This window comes from Macaca fascicularis, chromosome 1 (genome assembly GCF_037993035.2).
Source record: "Macaca fascicularis isolate 582-1 chromosome 1, T2T-MFA8v1.1".
NCBI lineage: Eukaryota > Metazoa > Chordata > Mammalia > Primates > Cercopithecidae > Macaca > Macaca fascicularis.
In genome coordinates, this window is record NC_088375.1 from 104869852 (window position 1) to 104890967 (window position 21116).

Below are 21116 nucleotides of genomic sequence, written 5' to 3' on the forward strand. Positions count from 1 at the left end.
GCGGACAAACCCTCCCACCGCGGCTCCCTCCGCTTTACCTGCCGGCGGCGACCAGCTTCTGAAGAAAAGTGTCCACCATGGTGTCGAGGAGCTTCACCCTCGAAATGGTAGTGCCAGGTGGCACAGACTGTGGAGACGACCCCTCATGCCTTTTTTCCTCACAGCCGCCGCCTAGATTGGCGCTACTTGCTTCGGCCATGTTGAAGTTGAACCGCCAAATCTAACTGGCCCGGCCTCCCCGCCCGCCGGAGCTCCCGATTGGCCGCTCCCGCGACGGGCGTCTCCGATTGGAAGCGGTAGAACGTCTGTCACCGAGCAGGGCGGGGGCGGGAAAGTCATCGGAGGCTGAGGGTCGCAGAAAGGCGAGGCTTCGCGCGGTGGCATGTCCGCGACCCGAAAAATATGCGCAAGCGAAAGCTCGGGAGCTCAATAAAAACTTTTAATTACACTTCAGAGACTTCGTACAGTGCAACAGTGAATATTCACTGTTAATATTCACAAGAGTCCATTTCATCAAACGTTCAGAGTCTGCCTTTTCATTCTCAATGCTCCAATCAGGTTTCCCGTCTTGGCCAGTCTCCCAGAGGTTTCTTTTAGCTTTGGTTACCGACCAAAACTCCAGTTTAGGGAGAATGGAAGTCCACAGTCCCATTCCCCACCAAAACATATTTCAGTCAAACCCAATCCCAGTCCCTAAAGAATTAGGAAAGTATGGGCCAAGGGTCCCTTTAATTATACACACATCACCCTTAAAACTGCGTGTGTGTACGAGAAACAAAGAATAAAACACAAGAGGGGCTGTAAAATACTGCACAAGACAACAAAACAGAAGGAAAGTCTTGGGGGAGAAACACTAAGACGCGAGTGGCAGGATCCTACCTCCCGTCCGTGACACTTTCCCCACTGTGCCATGGTGGGGAAGGACTGAAGTCTCTAGGGTCTCTAGAGGTCTTGCTAGGATGAGCTTAAAGACATGGTGGGGGAGGGGGCCCCACTGCTTCCATTATATTTGTGGTTCTCAGGGTAAAGCGGTGAGGAGGGGCAGGAAGATTCAGAATGACTGGTGGGTCCAACCCTTTGGATGTGAACATTCCTGGATAGAAACTGGAGGACTCTCTTGACAAAGTGCAGGAAGGGATTAACAAAAATAAAATCAAGTGAAAGGGAAAAACCCTCAATGAGATCAAGATGGACAGTGGTGGTGGGGAAGGTAGAGAATGGTTTTCACAACCTGTTCTGGCCAGGGTGGAAGAATGTGCAGCAGCCATGAAGAAATATCAAGGCTTCAGGTAGCTAGCACCTTTCAAATTGGCACCATGGCCTTTCCCAGGGGGTGGGACCAATAGAGTTTGGAGGATCATCCAGGTCAAACGTCTCAGGTAGAAATGCAGGGTTTGACATGCCTTCTCTATTTGCTGCACCTCTCTACCTGCAACACAGGCTCGGGGGGAGTAGCAGTAGGGAGGATGAGGCAGGGAAGAAGGAGCACTCCTCTTCTAGCTCCTGAGAGCATCAGATAATTTTGGCAGTATCAGGCTGGTAAATGCAGTGGTCCTTGTATTGGGTGACTTTCTGAACTGCTCTTTATGTTCTTCCAGTATCCCTCCACAGGGTAACATGACTGGGATGACTACGCATCCAGTGATGTGGATCTTAGAGATCGCCATAGTGAGACAACACTTGTTGCCATAAGTCTGAGTGATTGGGGTATTTATGTGTATGTTATGGCCGCCTGGGGCAGAGAATCTCCTCACTGCCCTCTCCTAGGTTTGGCTCTGCTGGCCTGGGTAGATGTGCTGGGGAACACATGCCCTCTTGTTGCCTTCTAGATCAACTACTTTCTCAACCTGACTTCTCAAGGCAGTGCTCCAAGTCCAGTGCACCCAAGACAGCCTGATCCACTTAGAACTGTGCCCACCACGGGAGTCCTCTGGGCCAGGGGATGCCCCAGCTTAGACTCTCCTGGGGCTCCTGAGACTGAAGGGACAGGGAACTAGAATTGAGGAAAAAGTCACATTACATTTTTCTACCCGTCTTAGGAAGGGGGTGAGCTCTGACAGCAGGATTGGCGCTTTAGCAGGACTAATAGCCTGGTTCATAGATGTTAATACACACACGCACACACACACACACACAAAATAAAAGTATCAACATTTCTCCCCAACCTAATAACCCCTCCAAAGAGAGGACGAGTGCTCTGGAGAACCAGAGATTTTTTGCTGCTCCTGCTCCCTGTGCAAATAAGTGCCTGGCACCTTAGCCCCAAGTGCAGGGAAAAGCAGAGTCATCTAGTGGGCAGCTCGGTCCCAAAATAAAAATAAGCAAGGCTAAGAGATGAAGGGAGAGAGGGCTGATAGCAGCTGCTTGGAATCTGGGCTGAAAGCCCAAGAGGAAGAACCAGTGGTAGTAAGCAAGCTCTATGTACAGCTCTTCTCAGGGTCTCAGGGACACAGACGGAGGGGGAAGCCAGAAGGGCTAGCAGGGTGGGGGGTGGCCTTTAGGCCAGTATGGAATACAGGGACTGAGTGAGGGAGCCCAGCTCAGAAGAGAATTTTAAATAGTGGGGGCAAGGGATCCAGGCGTGGAGCCTCTTCAGCAAGAGCAGTTCAAAGTCTCTATCCCTATCCCAGATAGGCCACCTGGCCCAGGGCAGGGCTGGGTGTGTGGTGGGGGCATCTGGAGAGGGTGCCATCCTCTCCACTCTGCCCCTGACCCACGGTAGTGTGGAAAACAGCAGGCTTCTCTCCCCACCACTGGTTACCAGTGTCTCGAGTCCACCAGCTCAGGTCGGAGGCTAAGTTTCTTGAGGCTCTCATAGCCCACCACAATGACAATGGTGGAAGGTGTGGCTGAGATGATTCTGGCCGAGAGGCCCTTCATGAGGCCCCAAGGCCCTTCTTCTGCCATCAGTTGTCTGAAGGTCAGGATGATGGAGTTCTTACCCTCAACCTGGAAAAGTCAACACAGTGGAGGGCCATTGTCTGTAGTCAGAGCCCGTCTGCTCAATCTCCATCGGCCTTAGGCTAAAGTGGGGAGAACTAGACTCAGACATTGGAAGGTGTGGATTCTGCTTGTGAGGGATGGTACCGCACAGTGATTTAGTATGAGCCCTGGTGCCTGACTGCCTGAGTTTGAATTCTGCTTCCCAGCCTACTAACAACATAACCTTGGGTAATTTAACAATTTGTGCCCCGATTTCCTCAAATATAAAAGAGTGATAATAGTACCTGCACCATGAGGTTGTTATGAGCAAGAAAGAAAATAATATTCATAAATACTAAAACAGTGGTGGCAGATCGTTTCAGTGTACAATAAATGTTAACTATCATTGATATCATGAGATAATCTATGTAGCTATGAGTCTTTGAACTGGATGTTGCTCTTTGGTCTCAGGGAGGCTGGGTTAAATCCTCTCTAAGACCCTCTGCAGCTCTGCCAGTCTGATTTTGATTCTGATCATTTCAATCCCTTGAAGTTCTAGAGCTGGAACCTTCCTCTCCATCTCTGCCATCTCTCACATACCCCAAGAACAAATATAGGTATCTTCCCTATCACACTGAAAGCCTGGCCAAGCAGAAATCACTTCTCTCTTCTTTCTCAACAGTTCCACACCCTCCCTGACCCCTAAACTATACCTTTATAAACCACCCCTCAGCCCCTTGGCCAATACAGGACAGATGCACTCCTTGTTCATACCGCCCCTTATATGATATGACCTTCACAAGGTATCCCAGCCATGGCTAAGAACATCTCCTGCTTCCACCCCGCCTCCTTCAGCACCCTCCTACGCACTCCCTTCTTCCTCTCCAATACTCTCTCCTGTGACCATCTCTGCTTCCCTAACCCTTCCACTTTTTCCACAGCCACGTCAAGGACTTTTTCACCTATGCCTCTGGGTTGTTCCAGCCTGGAAGCTCCTCAAAGTAGAGACCTGTCCTTTCCCTTGGATCTCCTCCTAGACCGCCCAGAATAAAGCTCAGGAAAGAATGAGGACTGACCCTGTGTGCTTTATTATTTGCAAACCAACCAGATGCCAGTATATTCATTTTCAAATGAGGGGGCATTCTTTCCTAGAAACAAAAATACCTATATTTATTACTTATCTCCTTCCCAACATCCTGGTACTAGGGAAGCTGATTTTATCCCTAACCTGTTATTTTCCTTCCCTCCTCCCCTCACCATAACCCAGTGACTTCATTCTCTTGTACAACTTTGATTCTCCACCTCAAATCAGACATAAAACTTTATATGGCAACACCTACTATTTGCATATTACATATCATTCAGATTCTATTTCCTTGGTCTAAGTGCTGTGTAACTGTCTTTAAGCTGACTGAAGACAGGCATTACTAAGGGCTTTGTCAGGGTTTTGCTGCATCCACACCATAAAATCTGTGAAACCTATTTAAGAAAAGTCACTCTCATAATCCATAGAGAACTTACGGCCTACTGGAAAAACCAGACAGACTTACGAATTAACTGAAATCAATATTTCTTATAACCACAAACCTGCAAGGTAAAGGAAAGAGTTGTTGACAGGCTATGCTAATAGGCTACGGAATAGGACTCCAGTAAAGGCTGGAAGAAACCAGTAAGATTTCCTGGAGGTATGGGCATGTGATGGAGGAGAGAGGTATGCAAGGTAGCAGACAGAGTGAGAAGCATTATTCCAGGTACTTTTAAGTGCTGGGCGGGCTTCTTTTTTTTTTTTTTTTTTTTTTTTGAGACAGAGTCTCACTCTGTCACCCAGGCTGGAGTGCACTGGCGTGATCTCGGCTCAATGCAACCTCCACCTCTAGGTTCGAGTGATTCTCCTGCCTCAGCCTCCCGAGTAGCTGGGACTACAGGCACATGCCAACACACCCAGTTAATGTTTTATTTTTAGTAGAGACAGGGTTTCACCATGTTGGCCAGGCTGGTCTCGAACTCCTGGGCTCAGGTGATCTGCCCACCTTGGCCTCCCAAAATGCTGGGATTACAGGAGTGAGCCACTGCACCTGGCTGTGGGCTGGCTTCTATAGATGCTAAGCACACAGAAGGGGCTTACATGTTCAGGAGAAGACTGACTGGACTAGAGGGCCAGGAAACAAAGAGGTCAGGGCAACACTGGAGGGCTTGAAGGTCATGCTTCTAATGGTTTCTCCATGAGGAGGGTGAGGGAAGTGGCCAGTCTTACCTGCACGCGGGTTCGTATGACATCCATGGGATTGGTGAGGATGGAGGCAGTGGCTGCAGCCAGGGGCCCTGAGACGGCTTGGAAGACAATGTGAGGGCACTCCTTAGGACACAGGTAGGAGAGCTGCTCTGGAATCCAGGGAAAGACAATGGCTCAAGACACAAAGCACCACCGGTCTGGCCTCCCTGTGCTTGCTGCTTCTACCAGGTGGCTTTCCCAACCCAGACCGGCCCTCCACTCTTCGCCACGTTAGACACCTAACTCCTATCTTTTATTTTCTCTGCTTCCTTCAAAAGATTATTAAGTCTCAGGCCCTTTCCAGGAGTCATCTTGGAAATATCACCCATTTATTTTGATTGATTTTTTTTTTCCGAGACAGGGTCTTGCTGTGTCACACAGGTTGGAGTGCAGTGGCATGATCATGGCTCACTGCAGCCTCACTCTCCCGGGCTCAAGCAATCTTCCCATCTCAGCCTCCCTAGTAGTTGGGTCTATAGGCTTGTGCCACCATGCCCAGCTAATGTTTTAAAAAATGTTTTGTAGTGCGGGGCGCAGTGGCTCACGCCTATAATCCCAGCACTGTGGGAGGCCGAGGCGGGCGGATCACGAGGTCAAGAGATCAAGACCATCCTAGCTAACACGGTGAAACCCCATCTCTACTAAAAATACAAAAAACTACCGGGCGTGGTGGCGGGCGCCTATAGTCCCAGCTACTCGGGAGGCTGAGGCAGGAGAATGTCATGAACCCGGGAGGCGGAGCTTGCAGTGAGCCGCGATCACGCCACTGCACTCCAGCCTGGGTGACAGAGCGAGACTCTGTCTCAAAAAAAAAAAAAAATTAGCCAGGCATGGTGGTGGGCGCCTGTAGTCCTAGCTACTCAGGAGGCTGAGGCAGGAGAATGGCATGAACCCGGGAGGCGGGGAGATTGCAGTGAGCGGAGATCACGTCACTGCACTCCAGCCTAGGTGACGGAGCGAGACTCTGTCTCAAAAAAAAAAAAAATAATAAGTTTTGTAGAGATGGGGGGCTCACTATGTTGCGCAGGCTGGTCTTGAACTCCTGGACTCAAGCAATCCTCCCACCTCAGCTCCCAAATTACAGGTGTGAATCACTGCACCTGGCCAACATCATCCATTTAAACAGGACAAGATTCCTTGGAGAGGGAATACATTGAGTAACTCTGGTAGGATACATTAAAAACCAATGACACGGCCAGGCAGTGGTGGCTCAAGCCTGTAATCCTAGCACTTTGGGAGGCCAAGAAAGGTAGATCACTTGAGACCAGGAGTTTGCGACCAGACTGGACAACATGGTGAAACTCCTCCTCTACTAAAAATACAAAAATTGGCCGGGCGCGGTGGCTCAAGCCTGTAATCCCAGCACTTTGGGAGGCCGAGGCGGGTGGATCACGAGGTCAGGAGATCGAGACCATCCTGGCTAACATGGTGAAACCCCGTCTCTACTAAAAATACAAAAAACTAGCCGGGCGTGGTGGCGGGCGCCTGTAGTCCCAGCTACTCGGAGGCTGAGGCAGGAGAATGGCGTGAACCCGGGAGGCGGAGCTTGTAGTGAGCCGAGATCGCGCTCACTGCACTCCAGCCTGGGTGACACAGCGAGACTCCGTCTCAAAAAAAAAAAAAAAAAAAATACAAAAATTAGCTGGGCATGGTGGCGCAGGCCTGTAGTCCCAGCAACTTGGGAGACTGAGGTGGGAGGATCACCTGAGTCCTGGAAGCAGAGGCTGCAGTGAGCCATGATCATGCCACTGCACTCCAGCCTGGGCGTCAGAGTAACACCCTGTCTCAAAGAAAAATTAAAGCTGAATGTGGTGGCTCACGCCTGTAATCCCAGCACTTTGGGAGGCAGAGGTAGGCAGATCACCTGAGGTCAGGAGTTCGAGACCAGGCTGGTCAACATGATGAAACCCCGTCTCTACCAAAAATACAAAAATTAACCAGACGTGGTGGTGCACACCTGTAATCCCATATATTCGGGAGGCTGAGGCAGGAGAATCACTTGAACCCAGGAGGCGGAGGTTGCAGTGAGCTGAGATTGCACCACTGCACTCCAGCCTGGGTGAGAGAGCAAGACTCCATCTCAAAAAAAAAAAAAAAAAAAAAAGAGATTAAAAATTAAATAAAAACTAGTGACACTGGGAACCAGGTGGGTCAGTCTTTTTGTTGCATACTACATACCCTTTCTTAACTTTTGAATTTTGAAACATGTGCATGTTTTTAAAAATAAAAACAATATTAAAATAGAAAGTCACATCCTACAATGAGCACTTTTCTCCAGCTTATATCAAGAAAGAAAATTCATCTTTCAAAATGCTAATGAAGATAGAATGGCACCCAGGTTAACCCATCCCAGTACCACTGAGAAGTCTACCTGCAATTGAATTTTCTTTTTACTCTCTCTGGAGGTGAAAGACAACATGTTCATTCATTTATTCAACAAAGATTTATTGAGCGACTACCATGAGCTGGTCATCTTGGGTCCTGAGGATTTAACAGTAAATAAAAAAGCCTCAAATTCCTGTGCTTAGGAAATTTATATTCTAGTGTGAAGAGATAATAAACAAATAAAAAAGCAAAATACACAGCTGTGTCAGCAGGTATGTGCTATACATAAAAATAAAGCAGGAAAGGGAGATAGGGAGGCCAAGGGTGGAGGGGAAGGGGTTGCCATTTTATCTTTCATTTTTTTTCTCAGACCTCTCAGGGATAAAGGATGAAAGCCCATTCCAAGAAGGTGAAGTCTGAGCAAAGACCTGAGGGAGACAGTGCAAGCCACATGGATCTATGGACAGAGCTTTCAAAGAAGGGATAACATTCTGTGCAAGGGTCCTGAGGACAAGCATACAGCAAGTGTTCGAGGGGCAGCCAAGTCCAGTACCCTGGAGCAGTATGAGTAAGGGAAGGAACAGCATATGAGATCCAAGAGGTAAGTCACGTAGGGTTTTCTCTTCTATAGTTCAGTTGTCATACCTTTAAGAATTTTTTCCTCGGCCGGGCACGGTGGCTCACGCTTGTAATCCCACCACTTTGGGAGGCAGAGGCAGGCGGATCACCTGAGGTCGGGAGTTTGAGACCAGTCTGACCAACATGGAGAAACCCCCATCTCTACTAAAAATACAAAATTAGCCAGGTGTGATGGCGCATGCCTATAATCCCAGCTACTCGGGAGGCTAAGGCAGGAGAATTGCTTGAACCTGGGAGATGGAGGTTGCAGAGAGCCAAGAACACACTATTGCATTCCAGCCTGGGCAACAAGAGTGAAACCCCGTCTCAAAAAAAAAAAATTTTTTTTCCCTCATGCTTCTAGTTTTAGTTTGTGGCCAGGGAGAAGTAGGGAGGTGGAGGCAGGCAGAGCAGAAGTGAGAGCTTCCAAGTCTCAGGTGGCATGGCAGAATTCCCTAAACCTCACCAGAACCACCTCTCCCCCAGTTCTAATTACTGTCTTCCCCAGAATCAGCATACAAACAGAAACAAAGTGAACTGGTGGCTCAGCCTCACTGGTGTCCTGTTTCTCCCAAGAATAAGGCATTTTGCAATCATTAAACTGTAGCACCTGGGCCAGGCATGGTGGCTTACGCCTTTTGAAGGCTGAGGTGGGTGGATCACCTGAGGTCAGGAGTTCAAGACCAGCCTGGCCAACATGGTGAAACCCCGTCTCTACTAAAAATACAAAAAATTCACCGGGTGGGGCGGCGGGCGCCTGTAATCCTAGCTACTTGGTAGGCTGAGGCAGGAGAATTGCTTGAACCCGGGAGTTAAAAGTTGCAGTGAGCCAAGATCATGCCATTGCACTCCAGCCTGGGCAACAACAGTGAAACTCTGTTTGAAACAAACAAACAAAAAACAACTGTAGCATCTGAACTGGCACTGCCTGCCTCCTTGGGCCTGTCTATTATGGCCTCCAGGCCTGCAAGCTATAGCAGGATCCAGATTCCAATTTTAATCATGCACATATGCCATTTTCCTGGGGCTTGGGGAGAAGATGGAACACAAAAGCAAGAAAGTGGTAGAAATAACTCTGTGTCAGACAGGGCATGGTGGCTCACACCTGTAATCCCAGCACTTTGGGAGGCCAAGGCGGGCGGATCACCTGAGGTCAGGAGTTTGAGACCAGTCTGGCCAACATGAAGAAACCAGAAACCCCATCTCTACTAAAAAAACAAAATTAGCCAGGCATGGCGGCTCATGCCTGTAATGCCAGCTACTTGGGAGGCTGAAGCAGGAGAATCGCTTGAACCTGGGAGGTGGAGGTTGTGGTGAGCCTAGATCACACCATTGTACTCCAGCTTGGGCAACAAGAGCGAAACTCCATCTCAAAAAAAAAAGAAGAAGAAAAGGCCAGGTGCGGTGGCTCACGCCTGTAATCTCAGCACTTTGGGAGGCTGAGGCGGGCGGATGACAAGGTCAGGAGATCAAGACCATCTTGGCTAACACGGTGAAACCCCATCTCTACTAAAAATACAAAAAACTTAGCTGGGCGTGGTGGCGGGCGCCTGTAGTCCCAGCTACTCCGGAGGCTGAGGCAGAAGAATGGCATGAACCCAGGAGGCAGAGCTTGCAGTGAGCCAAGACCGTGCCACTGCACTCCAGCCTGGGCGACAGAGTGGGAAAAGGGAGGGAGGGAGGGAGGGAGGGAGGGAGGAAGGAAGGAAGGAAGGAAGGAAGGAAGGAAGGAAGGAAGGAAGGAAGGGAGGAAAAGGAGGGACTCCACATCTTTCATTTTTCTCCATTAGTAATTTAAGAAACATTTAAGAATCTCTTATCTACCAGGCAAAAGATGAACTCAGGCTGACTTGGTTTAAATCCCTCTTGGCGGCCGGGCGTGGTGGCTCAAGCCTGTAATCCCCAGCACTTTGGGAGGCCGAGACGGGCGGATCACGAGGTCAGGAGATCGAGACCATCCTGGCTAACACAGTGAAACCCCGTCTCTACTAAAAAAAAAAAATACAAAAAACTAGCCGGGCGAGGTGGCGGGCGCCTGTAGTCCCAGCTACTCGGGAGGCTGAGGCAGGAGAATGGCGTGAAACCGGGAGGCGGAGCTTGCAGTGAGCTGAGATCCGGCCACTGCACTCCAGCCTGGGCGACAGAGCGAGACTCCGTCTCCAAAAAAAAAAAAATAAATAAATAAATCCCTCTTGGCTAAGACTGGCTTGACTCTGGACAAGTATTTAATGATATAAATGAGTATTTACTTAATAATAGATGCCAGGCACCACGATAAGTACCAGACATAGAACAGAGACATGGACAGGGAGATGCCTTCATGGAATTTATATTCTAAGGAGCTGGGAGTTGGGGGTAAAATAACTGCAAATTATGACAAGTACTAAGAAGGAAAGAAGGTGTTGAAATATAAAACAGAAAGAGCCCTCTTTCCAATAGAATAAAGTCCTTTTCGCAAAGGTGATGTGTAAGCTGAAGCCTGAAGCATGAGAAGGAGCCAACCACATAAAGAACAGGGGAAAGGATGTCCAGGCAGAGAACATTATCTGCAAAGGCCTTGAGGCAAGAACAGAGCTTGATGTATACCAGAAACTGAGGGAAGAGCAGTGAGGAAGAGGAGAGTGGCACGAGGTGGGGCTGGAAAAGCAGATAGGAGTCAGATCAATAGAGATGTATAGACCATGGAAAGGAAAATTGATTTTATTCTAGATGCCGGTAAGGCAGCACTGGCAGATTTTAAGCAAAAGGGAGTGGCAAGAACCAGTCTATTAATTCAAAAAACATTTACTGAGCAATTAAGGTTCACCAGACCCTGAGTTAGGTGTTGGGAGGTACAATAGTGAACAAAAACAGACACGGTCCCTGTTCTTATAGAACACTTACATCACAGGGTTATTGTGAGATTGGAATTATGAGATATGCAAGCCCTCAAACAGAGCCCTGGCACACATGGGCATTCAATAAATGTTAGTTTCCTCTCCCTTCAGTAGAAGAGATAAGGCACACACAAATAATATCAAGGCAAATGTATAACTGCCTTAAGAAAGATTCAATGTCATGGGGATGAAAAAGGGGAAAGATCACTTCTGGGTTAAGGGTTACATGGAGAGGAAGGAAGAGGAGGCAATAAGGAGCACTTAAGGTAAGTCATGATTGCACCAGGGGTAAGCAAACCTGGGAGGCATCTAGGTAGAGGGGTGGCAGGAACAAAACACGGTGGTAGGAGAGGTGACGTATGGTTGAGGAATTGTGCACTACCTGCCCAGGCTACAGCACAGACTGCCTATACCTAGGGGAGAAGCAAGAGATTTCACTGTTAAGGGAGGCTGAAGTCAGGCTGAAGAGTTTGGATTTTACTCAGTAAGCAGTGGAAGCCACTGAACATGACAACTCCAGTCGAAAAGTTCAGTCCATTAGAGATGTATGTGATGGACGGGAAGGAAGAGAACTCAGGAGGGAACAGCTAGAAGGCTGATGCAGCAGTCTGGGAGGAAGGTAACAGAGGCATGGTTCCCAGGGAAGGCAGTAGGAATTAAGAGAAAGTTGGGAGAAAAATTCTAGAGTTACCAGGACTAGACGTGGGGACAAGAAAGAAGGAGTGGTCACGCACAATCCCCAAGACTTCAGTCTCAGTAATCTGAAGAATAACAAGGCCACTGACCGATGAAAGTAAGTCAGAAAAGACAGCCAGCTTGGGATGAATACTAGTTACTTGAAGAAAGTTTTAGACATAAGTAGATGCATCTAGATGGAGAAGTCCTACAGTCAGAATGCCTGTCCAGAGCTCTCCACAGGCTAGTCTGAGAATGGAAGTAGAGATGATGGGCACATCAGAAAAATGCAGCTCTAATTGGTTTTTTTTTTTGTTTTTTTTTTTGAGACGGAGTCTCGCTCTGTCGCCCAGGCTGGAGTGCAGTGGCGCGATCTCGGCTCACTGCAAGCTCCGCCTCCTGGGTTCCCGCCATTCTCCTGCCTCAGCCTCCCGAGTAGCTGGGACTACAGGCGCCGCCACCACGCCCGGCTAATTTTTTGTATTTTTAGTAGAGACGGGGTTTCACTGTGGTCTCGATCTCCTGATCTCGTGATCCGCCCACCTCAGCCTCCCAAAGTGCTGGGATTACAGGCATAAGCCACTGTGCCTGGATGATGCAGCTCTAATTGTAAATGCAGTCAAGTGAGGAGAGAAGGCTAAAGACAGACTCCAGAGAAGATCCTCACATTTCCTGGGAAGCGTTGTTTTTTTTGTTGTTGTTTTTTTTTTTTTTTTTTTTTTTTTTTTTTTTCTGGGAAGCTTTTTTAACATTAAAGGGTCAGGGTAGAGTCCAGGAACCTGACTTTTAACAATACCCCAGAGGAAGCATTGTGCTAAATAGAAGTAATAGAGCTAGCAAAAAAAGAAGAAGAAAGAAGAAAAGGAAGAAGAAAAAATAAGGAAGAAGAAGAGAAGAAAGAAGAAGAGGGGGAAAAGGAGGAGGAAGAAGAGGAAGAGGAAGAAGAGGAAGAGGAAGAAGGAAGAAGAAAGAAGAAGCAATAATCAGAAAAACAAAAAAGCACCAGGAAAGTACAGAGCCACAGAAATAAAATCATTACAGGTTAAAAAGGCATCAAAATTTTGGTCAGAAAAGTTTCCAATGGGGTGGGACAGAATGCCCATTACCAAGGGTTGTGAGCCAACAGCAGGGATTAGGGAGGCTGCAAACATAGGCTTCCCTAATGGGAGTTTTGTGGTTACTCAAAGCTGTGGATGGATGTCCCAGGGTAGCAGACACACCCAAGTCCTGCTCTTCAACAATGCATCATGCCCTTTGAGAAGGCAATCTGGCAGTATGTTTATGGAAGCCCTCAAAAATGTCATATTTGACTCAGTAACCCCATTTCTAGGAAATAGGAAATACTTAAAAAGTAAAATGTCTTATGAACAAAGATACATCACAGGAGTGGAGAGGTTCAAAGTTATATCACACCTTGAATTTAAAATGCTGAGGGGCTGGTGGCTCACTCCTGTAATCCCAGCACTTTGGGAGGCCGAGGCGGGCAGATCACAAGGTCAGGAGCTACAGAACAGCCTGACCAACATGGTGAAACCTCATCTCTACTAAAAATACAAAAGTTAGCCAGCCATGGTGGCACACGCCTATAGTCCCAGCTACTCAGGAGGCTGAGGCACAAGAATCGCTTGAACCTGGGAGGTGGAGGTTGCAGTGAGCCAAGATCTCACCACTGCACTCTAGCCTAGGTGACAGAGTGAGACTCCATCCAAAAAAAAAAAAAAAAAAAAAAGCGGAGGAAAACATCCAACTCAAAAGCTCACTATTTATTACCCATCAGATTTGTCTTCAAATCCTAAACATCCCATGGCTTTTGTCCTCCCCAACCTTCCAGTGACTCCAAAGCACACAGAGCATATGCTACACACTGTTCTAGTCTTTTTACCTGTCTGCTTCCCTCACTACATTAGAAGCTCCTTGAAAGTAAAAACTATGTTTTATGCATCTTTAAATCCTCTTGGATTCAAACATTTGCTGAATGAATGATCCATTCCCCCATTAAATCTCACCTCCACTCTAACATGCACAAAGCAACAGTATCTCAGCCCCATTAGAAATCCCACTTTCCTCCCCCACTGTCCTGGCCCCTGCTTACCTGCGTAGAAGTGATAGAAGGGCCACCAGACAGCACTGTTTGGGATATAGGTAAGCAGTGAAGCCACATAGCCTCGATAGAAGCCGCGAAGCCCATCAGCCTGCAGGATCTGTCTGATGATGTCCTTGGTTTGGCCAAAGGCAACTACCCCTTGCCCCTCTGGGTTCCCCCGCACCTGAAAGCGGCCCATTTTCTCACCCTTGCGCTGCATCATGAGGTGCTGGGAGACTACATCAATGGGCACTGTGATGCTCTGGGCCACAAGGGAGGCTGAGCCACCAGCCACCAGTGATTTGACTGTGTTACTCTGGCTGTAGTCAGCCACAAACTTCCGGGTGAGCTCATAAGTGGTGACATAACACTGGCCAGAGATGAGGGTGAAGGTATTGACCAGGAACCCTCGGTAGAGGCCAGTGATACCATCTGCTCGCAGGATCTTGATGAAGGCATCGAAGGTCCCATGGTAGAGGCTCTTCCCCTTCTGAACTTGCAACCGGGTGCGGATGAGGGTGAATGGGTAGACACTGACACGGATCATCATTGTCATTGCCACACCAAACACGTAGAACTTCTTCTTGTCCAGGTGTTCCCACTCGATGATCTGGATGTTGCGTTTGTCCTCCATGGTGCCTGAAGACCTGGGATTTGAGCAGCATGGAGGGATGTGAAGAAGGAGGTCAGAGCTTTGTGCTTTCCCCTTCTGGCTGGGCTCTGAAGTCCCATTCTCAGACCTCATCTCCAGGACACTCACTTGCCCAAAGCTTGGACTCCACCCAACCTGGCTCTGTCAATCCGCACTTGAGTCTTCCTTCATAGATCAGGATACTGTCCCCTTCTCTGTCTTTGGCCAGGCCTTCCTTACTCAGTTTCCCTCCTCCAGAAATTGTCCCTCACTTCAGTGATTCCCTTGGCTCCATGGCCTCCTCAGCTCCCTACCCCAGCTTACAGGATCTTCTATCCTGACTCTCTGGGCCCTGGTGTCATTACCCTGACCAGGGACCATTCTTTTTGTCTGGCTCACCCAGGCAGAGCTCAGGATGCTGTGGACCAACCAACTACCTGACAGGATGCAGGGCCTTTAAGCAGGTGAATGGGACGTCACTAAGTGACATTTGGGAGGCTCCTGAAGGCTGAAAGGGACTGTTCCAGTTTTGATGCTCCTGGGCCTACTGAGGAGGCATCACCTTTGGCTGTGCACCCGCAGCAGGGTGCCTCTGATTGCCAACTGACTCATTTTGTCTCCGGTTTCCCATGTTGGCCTCTCAGAGCTCCCCTGACCCACAGTCACTACATTTACATGATATTTTCTCCCGTCTGCATTGGAAGAAAGTGTGGGCAAGTGGGGCTTTCACACCACAGGGCACCCCCCACCACCACCTCCTTTTCCTCCAGCAAAAGGATTTAGAAAGTCAGGAACAGGTCAAAGGGCAGAGTCCTCTTCAGTTATTAGATAACTAACTCTGAGAAAAACAGAAAAGAACCACCTGAGAGCTAAGTAGTTTCCCTGGAGAGTCTGGAGAACTACAGAGTACAGAACATGTTGGACCGCATGCTTTCAACTCTAAGCGTATAAACCACAACCTCAGTCTTAGATAATGAAGGGGGAGAAGTGACAGAGGAGAACTCGGACTTCAAGAAACCATCTGTTCAAGAAGACACAGTATTGCTCTGGGGAATGGACACAAGATGCAGAGGAAAAGGCTGGACATGGTGGCTCACGCCTATAATCCCAACACTTTGGGAGGTGAAGGTGGGAGGATCACTTGAGCCCAGGAGTTCAAGGCCAGCCTAGGCAACATAGGGAGACTCCGTCTCTACAATATATAAAAATAAGTTAGCCGGCATGGTGAAACCCCGTCTCTACTAAAAATACAAAAAATTAGCCGGACGTGGTGGCAGGCGCCTGTAGTCCCAGTTACTCAGGAGGCTGAGGCAGGAGAATGGTGGGAACCCGGGAGGCGGAGCTTGCAGTGAGCCGAGAATCGCGCCACTGCACTCCAGCCTGGGCGACAGAGCAAGACTCCATCTCAAAAAAAAAAAAAAAAAAGCCGGGCATGTTGGCATGCACCTGTGGTCCCAGCTACTTGGGTGGCTGAGGTGGGAGGCTCACCTGAGCCCGGGAGGTTGAGGCTGCAGTGAGCTGTGATCACACCACTGCACTCCAGCCTAGGAGACAGAGTGAGACTCCATCTCAAAAAAAAAAAAAAAAAGATACAGACTGAAGGAAACAAGAGCATGTTAATGCACATGTAGCCCTTATGTTAAGTGTATCCAGTGCCTAGAATTTCAAACAAAACTAATAAGCTTACTAATTTCAAAACCGTATAAAATCAGGAGCTTCACATTTAGGAAATGTCAAATCAGAGGATATAATTTATTAGACATATTTAGTGGTAATACAATGTGCTCCAGTGTAGCCCACCACTGTTCTGTAAGATACTAGAAATTTTCAGCCAGAAAGGGAGAGTGGGAAAATAAATTCCAGGAAGTGAGAAGCAGGGGCTCCCCAGACTTGAAGAGAAATCCCAGAGAAAGGAGGTAGCCACATCACAGGGACAACTCTAGGGGGCTGAAACATTCTACACTAGCAGTTCCATTAGCAAACCTCATGCCAAGCATCTAATCACAGTCCATCCTCAACCACCTTCCCCAACCAAAGGTCCTAACTCAGGCTTCAGGTAGCTTTTATTCCATGAGAACTGCCTTTTGGTTACCATGGAAGCAAGGGCAGTTTTTCGGGATTCCCTGAGCTGGACTGTATAACTTTCGTTAACATAGGGACTACCTGCAGTGCAAACTGAGTACTTGAGAGCTGAGGGGAAACCTCAGCTTCAAGGTAAGGATTGAGGGAGGTGCACATAACCTGCACAGGCTTCCTACAGGACAAAGCAGTTTGAATTAAGGATAATCCATGTAGACAGTGAAAGGGAGAGAACAAAGGCTTGGAAATGAGAAGACAGAAGTCAACTGGATTGGCAAGACTGGAAAATCTAGGCTGTGGAAAATGAGCTGCAGGCAAAGTTCTGTCGTCAAGAGAACCCCTAGAACAATGATATGCCACTTGCTGTAGGCAAAGGTGGCCCTCCTCCCCAGCCTCAGCCTGGAGGACCCACTAAGTCCTGTGGGATAATATTCTCCTTTGAGCCCTTCAAAAGGTGGTCACTGTCTCTCCCGCTCCAGAGTGGCTGCCATCCAGGGTCGCAAGATCATATTTCCAACACCAGTGAGAGGTGAGAAGACACAGAGAAACAACAGGATTGACTGACTGTCTATACCTCATGTAATTCTTACAATTTAACTTGTGTACAGTTAGACACTTCTGATAAATGAGGAAATGGAGGGTCAGATACATTAAAAGTAACAGGCCCAAGGTCACATAGCTGATCAATGGAAGAGGCAGATATGAGCCAAGATTTCTTCTCTACTCCACCATGCCTTCTACCTTATGGGATTTGAAGAATTATAACACAAATCACTGTTTAAGGCCAAGTCATTCCCACCTCTGGAAGGCAAAATTAATGCCCTTATGGCTGCAGGTCACTCAACAGTTAAGCATAAGCTCCTGGCCATGCAGATGCCCAGAGAGTTCTTGCAGCTCTGTTCCAGAGAAACCAAGAACTGCCTCTGCTTTCCTAGTGTGTCTGTGGAGTGACCAAGCTTAGTGGCTGAGCAGTCACCTTGTCAACACAGACAAATACAGCTGGGTTCAAGCAGGAGGGCCTCCTGCCAGGCACATGCAAAATGCGTGCTCTACAGGGCAGAGGGTCAGAGCAGCTAAACGACAGAGCAACCAGGGATTCTGTGCCAGGACCTGGTTTCATGGCACCTTCTCAATTTATCAAGCTGAAACACCAAGTACCAGCATCTCCTGATGAGAAATCCTAAGACAGGATCCAATTTCCCACCTTGTCTCCATCTCTCACATACGCCAATCTATTTTAAACTCCCACAAGGAAGTGGGGACTTTCTGAGGCAGGTAACTCCTATCCAAGGGTCATGCCTTAGAGGGATAAGCCACTACAACAGAAGGGGAGAGGGCACTACACCCACTCCCTTTACCCCTTCAAAAGGGGCAGGCTGCTCCTAAAACGTAGGATCTCAACCTGCTCTTTGTTACATAACTTCCAAACTTCTTGCAGAAATATCAATCCCATTCTTCTTGTTTTGCCCTCTGAAAAATCCTCTTTGCAGATACCCATATGCAAAGTTCCTCCAGCCTTCCCTTCTCCCAACTTAGCCCAACTTCTTTAGGGCTCTTTCTCAGACCCTCATGTGCATGGTTCCAATTCCGGATTTTCTTCTACTTTTCTTTTTTTTTTTTTTTTTTTTTTTTTTTGAGGCGGAGTTTCGCTCTGTCTCCCAGGCTGGAGTGCAGTGGCCGGATCTCAGCTCACTGCAAGCTCCGCCTCCCGGGTTTACGCCATTCTCCTGCCTCAGCCTCCCGAGTAGCTGGGACTACAGGCGCCCGCCACCTCGCCCGGCTAGTTTTTTTTGTATTTTTTTAGTAGAGACGGGGTTTCACCATGTTAGCCAGGATGGTCTCGATCTCCTGACCTCGTGATCCGCCCGTCTCGGCCTCCCAAAGTGCTGGGATTACAGGCTTGAGCCACCGCGCCCGGCCTCTTCTACTTTTCAACACTGCTCAGGCACAAATGCTGAAGTGCTTCCTCTGGGGACCTAACAGGTGACCCAGAATTAGTGAGTGCTTTGTCCTGAAGTCATCAAGTGAAGTGTTAGAGGCAGAGCTCCCACTACTGACCCCACCAATGGAAAGGGACAAATTGGCATACGCCTCCTCCTCTTCACCTCTACTCTCCTTGTACCAGAAAATTCACATGGGACTGACTATTCACTAGGTTCTGGGATAAGATTCTGGCTCGAGAGAAGGCAGTGTCACCTGGAAGGCAAGGTCATACAACGGAAAGAACACCAGCAATCGGGAGATCCATGTTGAATTTCACTTCCATTACTCAGTAGTATAAGACTGGAACCAAGTCACTTCACCAAAATTCAGTTTCCTTGTCTGTTGAATCAGGCTAATAAAGCCTGTCAATGCTGTATAAGAGTTTTGGTGCAACTCATATGAGTTAATAATTGTGAAGGCATTTTGTTAACAGCAAAGCATTATCATTACAGAAAGTTCTACTGGACAGTGATGCTCTAAGTCCTTGCCACCCAAGGTGGTCCACGGACTTGCATCATGGACATCATCACCTGGGAGCCTGTTAGAAATACAGAATTTCAGGGTGCACCCTAGACTTGCTGAATAAGAACCAAACTTTTATAATATATAAGTTTGGGAAGCATTGCTTTAAGTATTAAGGATTGTCAGCATTATAAGAATTGTAATGGCCAGGCGTGGTGGCTCACGCCTGTAATCCCAGCACTTTGGGAGGCCGAGGCGGGTGGATCATGAGGTCAGGAGATCGAGACCATCCTGGCTAACACGGTGAAACCCCGTCTCTACCGAAAACACCAAAAAAAAATTAGCCGGGCGTGGTGGTGGGCGCCTGTAGTCCCAGCTACTCAGGATGCTGAGGCAGGAGAATGGTGTGAACCTGGAAGGCGGAGCTTGCAGTGAGCCAAGATCGCGCTACTGCACTCCAGCCTGGGCAATACAGCGAGACTCTGTGTCCAAAAAAAAAAAAAAAAGGAATTATAACAACTACTCCAGGACTCTGGGACCATTATGAGTAGGTTAGGAGCCCTCTGACTCCATCCTGACTTGTCAGTAGAACTGAGCACAATGATGACCATTTGATCGATTCGGATCTTTTCAAATCAAATCATCTTCTACAACTCCTGACAAGACATCCATGGGTCCCCACTTCTCAGCTGGAAACAGAGAATGGAGACCAATACCCTCTATTCCTTCTGTTCTCCCTATTGCATCTGCATCCTGGGAGCTATCTACCACATGAACGTGAATATATGTACATGCTTGCCCACCTGTCCTACTGAATATACATTTCCCTAGGGGAATGCCTGGGGATGCCTTCGAACCCTCCTTCAAGATCATCTCCTCCCTACCTCGGACATGGTGAGATTCCCACCCAGCTTTCCTTCGGTCTTCCATAGGTACCCACGTGATCCCTCATCACAGACAACACATGACAATCCTCTCAAGATACTCCGTGGGACACCCCCTTTATATAGCCTCTGTCCTGGCCCCCGCACACCCAACTCTGGCTCTTCGAGCATGCCCCCTGCCGTGCTTCTTCGCTGTCAGCGAATCTCACGCTCCTCTGCCAGAAAGAGACGCCTCACAGCAGTTGTCCTTCATTCCCAGAACTGTACGGCACCACTGTATGGCACCACAGCCTGGCACCCCAGGCATCCTTTGCCTCCTTGACAAGTGCAGATCCTCAGAGACCTTAGTTGTCAGGGACCCCGAGCCGGTGGCTTATTACCTTCTCAGACTCCGGCGGCTCCGCCGCGTCTGAGGCGAACTCCAAGCCCGGACCTCTAGGCCGCAGCCCCCAGTCTATCCGTCGTTCCCAGCGAATGCCGTCCTCCGGTCGCATCTTCCTCCATCTCGACTCGGCTCCCGGTACTGCCGGAACCGGAAACTTGGACTCTGTCATTACCGCCCCCTGCGGGGGGCGGAGGATGAGCTGTCGACGATTCCGCCAATGGCGTTTGAGCCTTTGAGCCTCCCAGGAGCGAGGATGGGCTGCCCTTCCGAGAACGGACGGCCTCCTGGTGGCCATCTTGGATTTGGGCAGTAGCCACGCCTTCTTTACCTTCGTTATGCCCTCAGCGTTAAGGCGCCTGCGTGTTCTGGTTGGGCTCTTTCTAATTGGCGGAAATTGAATCACCAGACGCTTATTGACGATCCAGTTGTAAATAGGGGCACCTTGTGTTTGGGGGTGTTGGAACCTTTATATTCAAATCAAGGCTGGGCACGGTGGCTCACACCGGTAATCTCAGAATTTTGGGAGGCCGAGGCGGGCGGATCACCTGAAGTCAGAAGTTCGAGATCAGCCTGGCTGCCTTGGCGAAACCCCGTCCCTACTAAAACTACGAAATAAATTAGCCGAGAGTGATGGCGCGCGCCTGTAATCCCGGCTACCCGGGTGGCTGACGCACGAGAATCGCTTGAACCCGGAGGTTGGAGTGAGCCGAGATCGTGCCACTGGACGGCGACAGAGCGAGACTCTATCTCAAAAAGAAAAAAAAAAAAAAAAAAAGAACAAATCTAATGTGAGATTTTTATATAACTTTTTCTTCTTTCCTCTTTTTTGTTTTTTAGAGTCACAATATTACTCTATCGCCCAGGCTGGAGTGCAGTGGCAAGATCATAGCTCATTGTAACCTGAACTCCTGGGCTCAAGCG

The 21116-nt window shown here is 48.6% G+C and overlaps 2 protein-coding genes across 9 annotated transcripts in view; both read right to left on the reverse strand.

The window, feature by feature from the left end:
- PMF1 (polyamine modulated factor 1) overlaps positions 1–208 on the reverse strand; it is a 32061-nt gene extending 31853 nt beyond the window's left edge. For all 6 annotated transcript variants that reach the window (XM_074040981.1, XM_065544680.1, XM_074040982.1 and 3 more), the window contains exon 1: positions 39–208. In XM_074040981.1, the coding sequence (XP_073897082.1) occupies positions 39–199 (161 nt within the window). In that variant the 5' untranslated portion in view covers positions 200–208. The remainder of the gene's footprint in view (positions 1–38) is intronic.
- Positions 209–418: 210 nt separating this feature from the next.
- Positions 419–20338, reverse strand: SLC25A44 (solute carrier family 25 member 44). 3 transcript variants are annotated; one of them, XM_005541471.4, is made up of 4 exons: positions 20191–20338; positions 13781–14418; positions 5177–5304; positions 419–2949 (listed from the first exon to the last, which is right to left on the reverse strand). In XM_005541471.4, the coding sequence occupies exons 2-4, from the start codon at positions 14403–14405 to the stop codon at positions 2758–2760; spliced, it is 945 nt and encodes a 314-aa protein (XP_005541528.1). In that variant the 5' UTR covers positions 14406–14418; positions 20191–20338; the 3' UTR covers positions 419–2757. The 3 variants fall into 3 exon arrangements, with proteins under 3 accessions (XP_005541528.1, XP_045217516.1, XP_045217512.2); XM_045361581.2 differs by lacking the exon at positions 5177–5304; XM_045361577.3 differs by lacking the exons at positions 419–2949; positions 5177–5304 and adding an exon at positions 7714–8247.
- Positions 20339–21116: the final 778 nt, after the last annotated feature.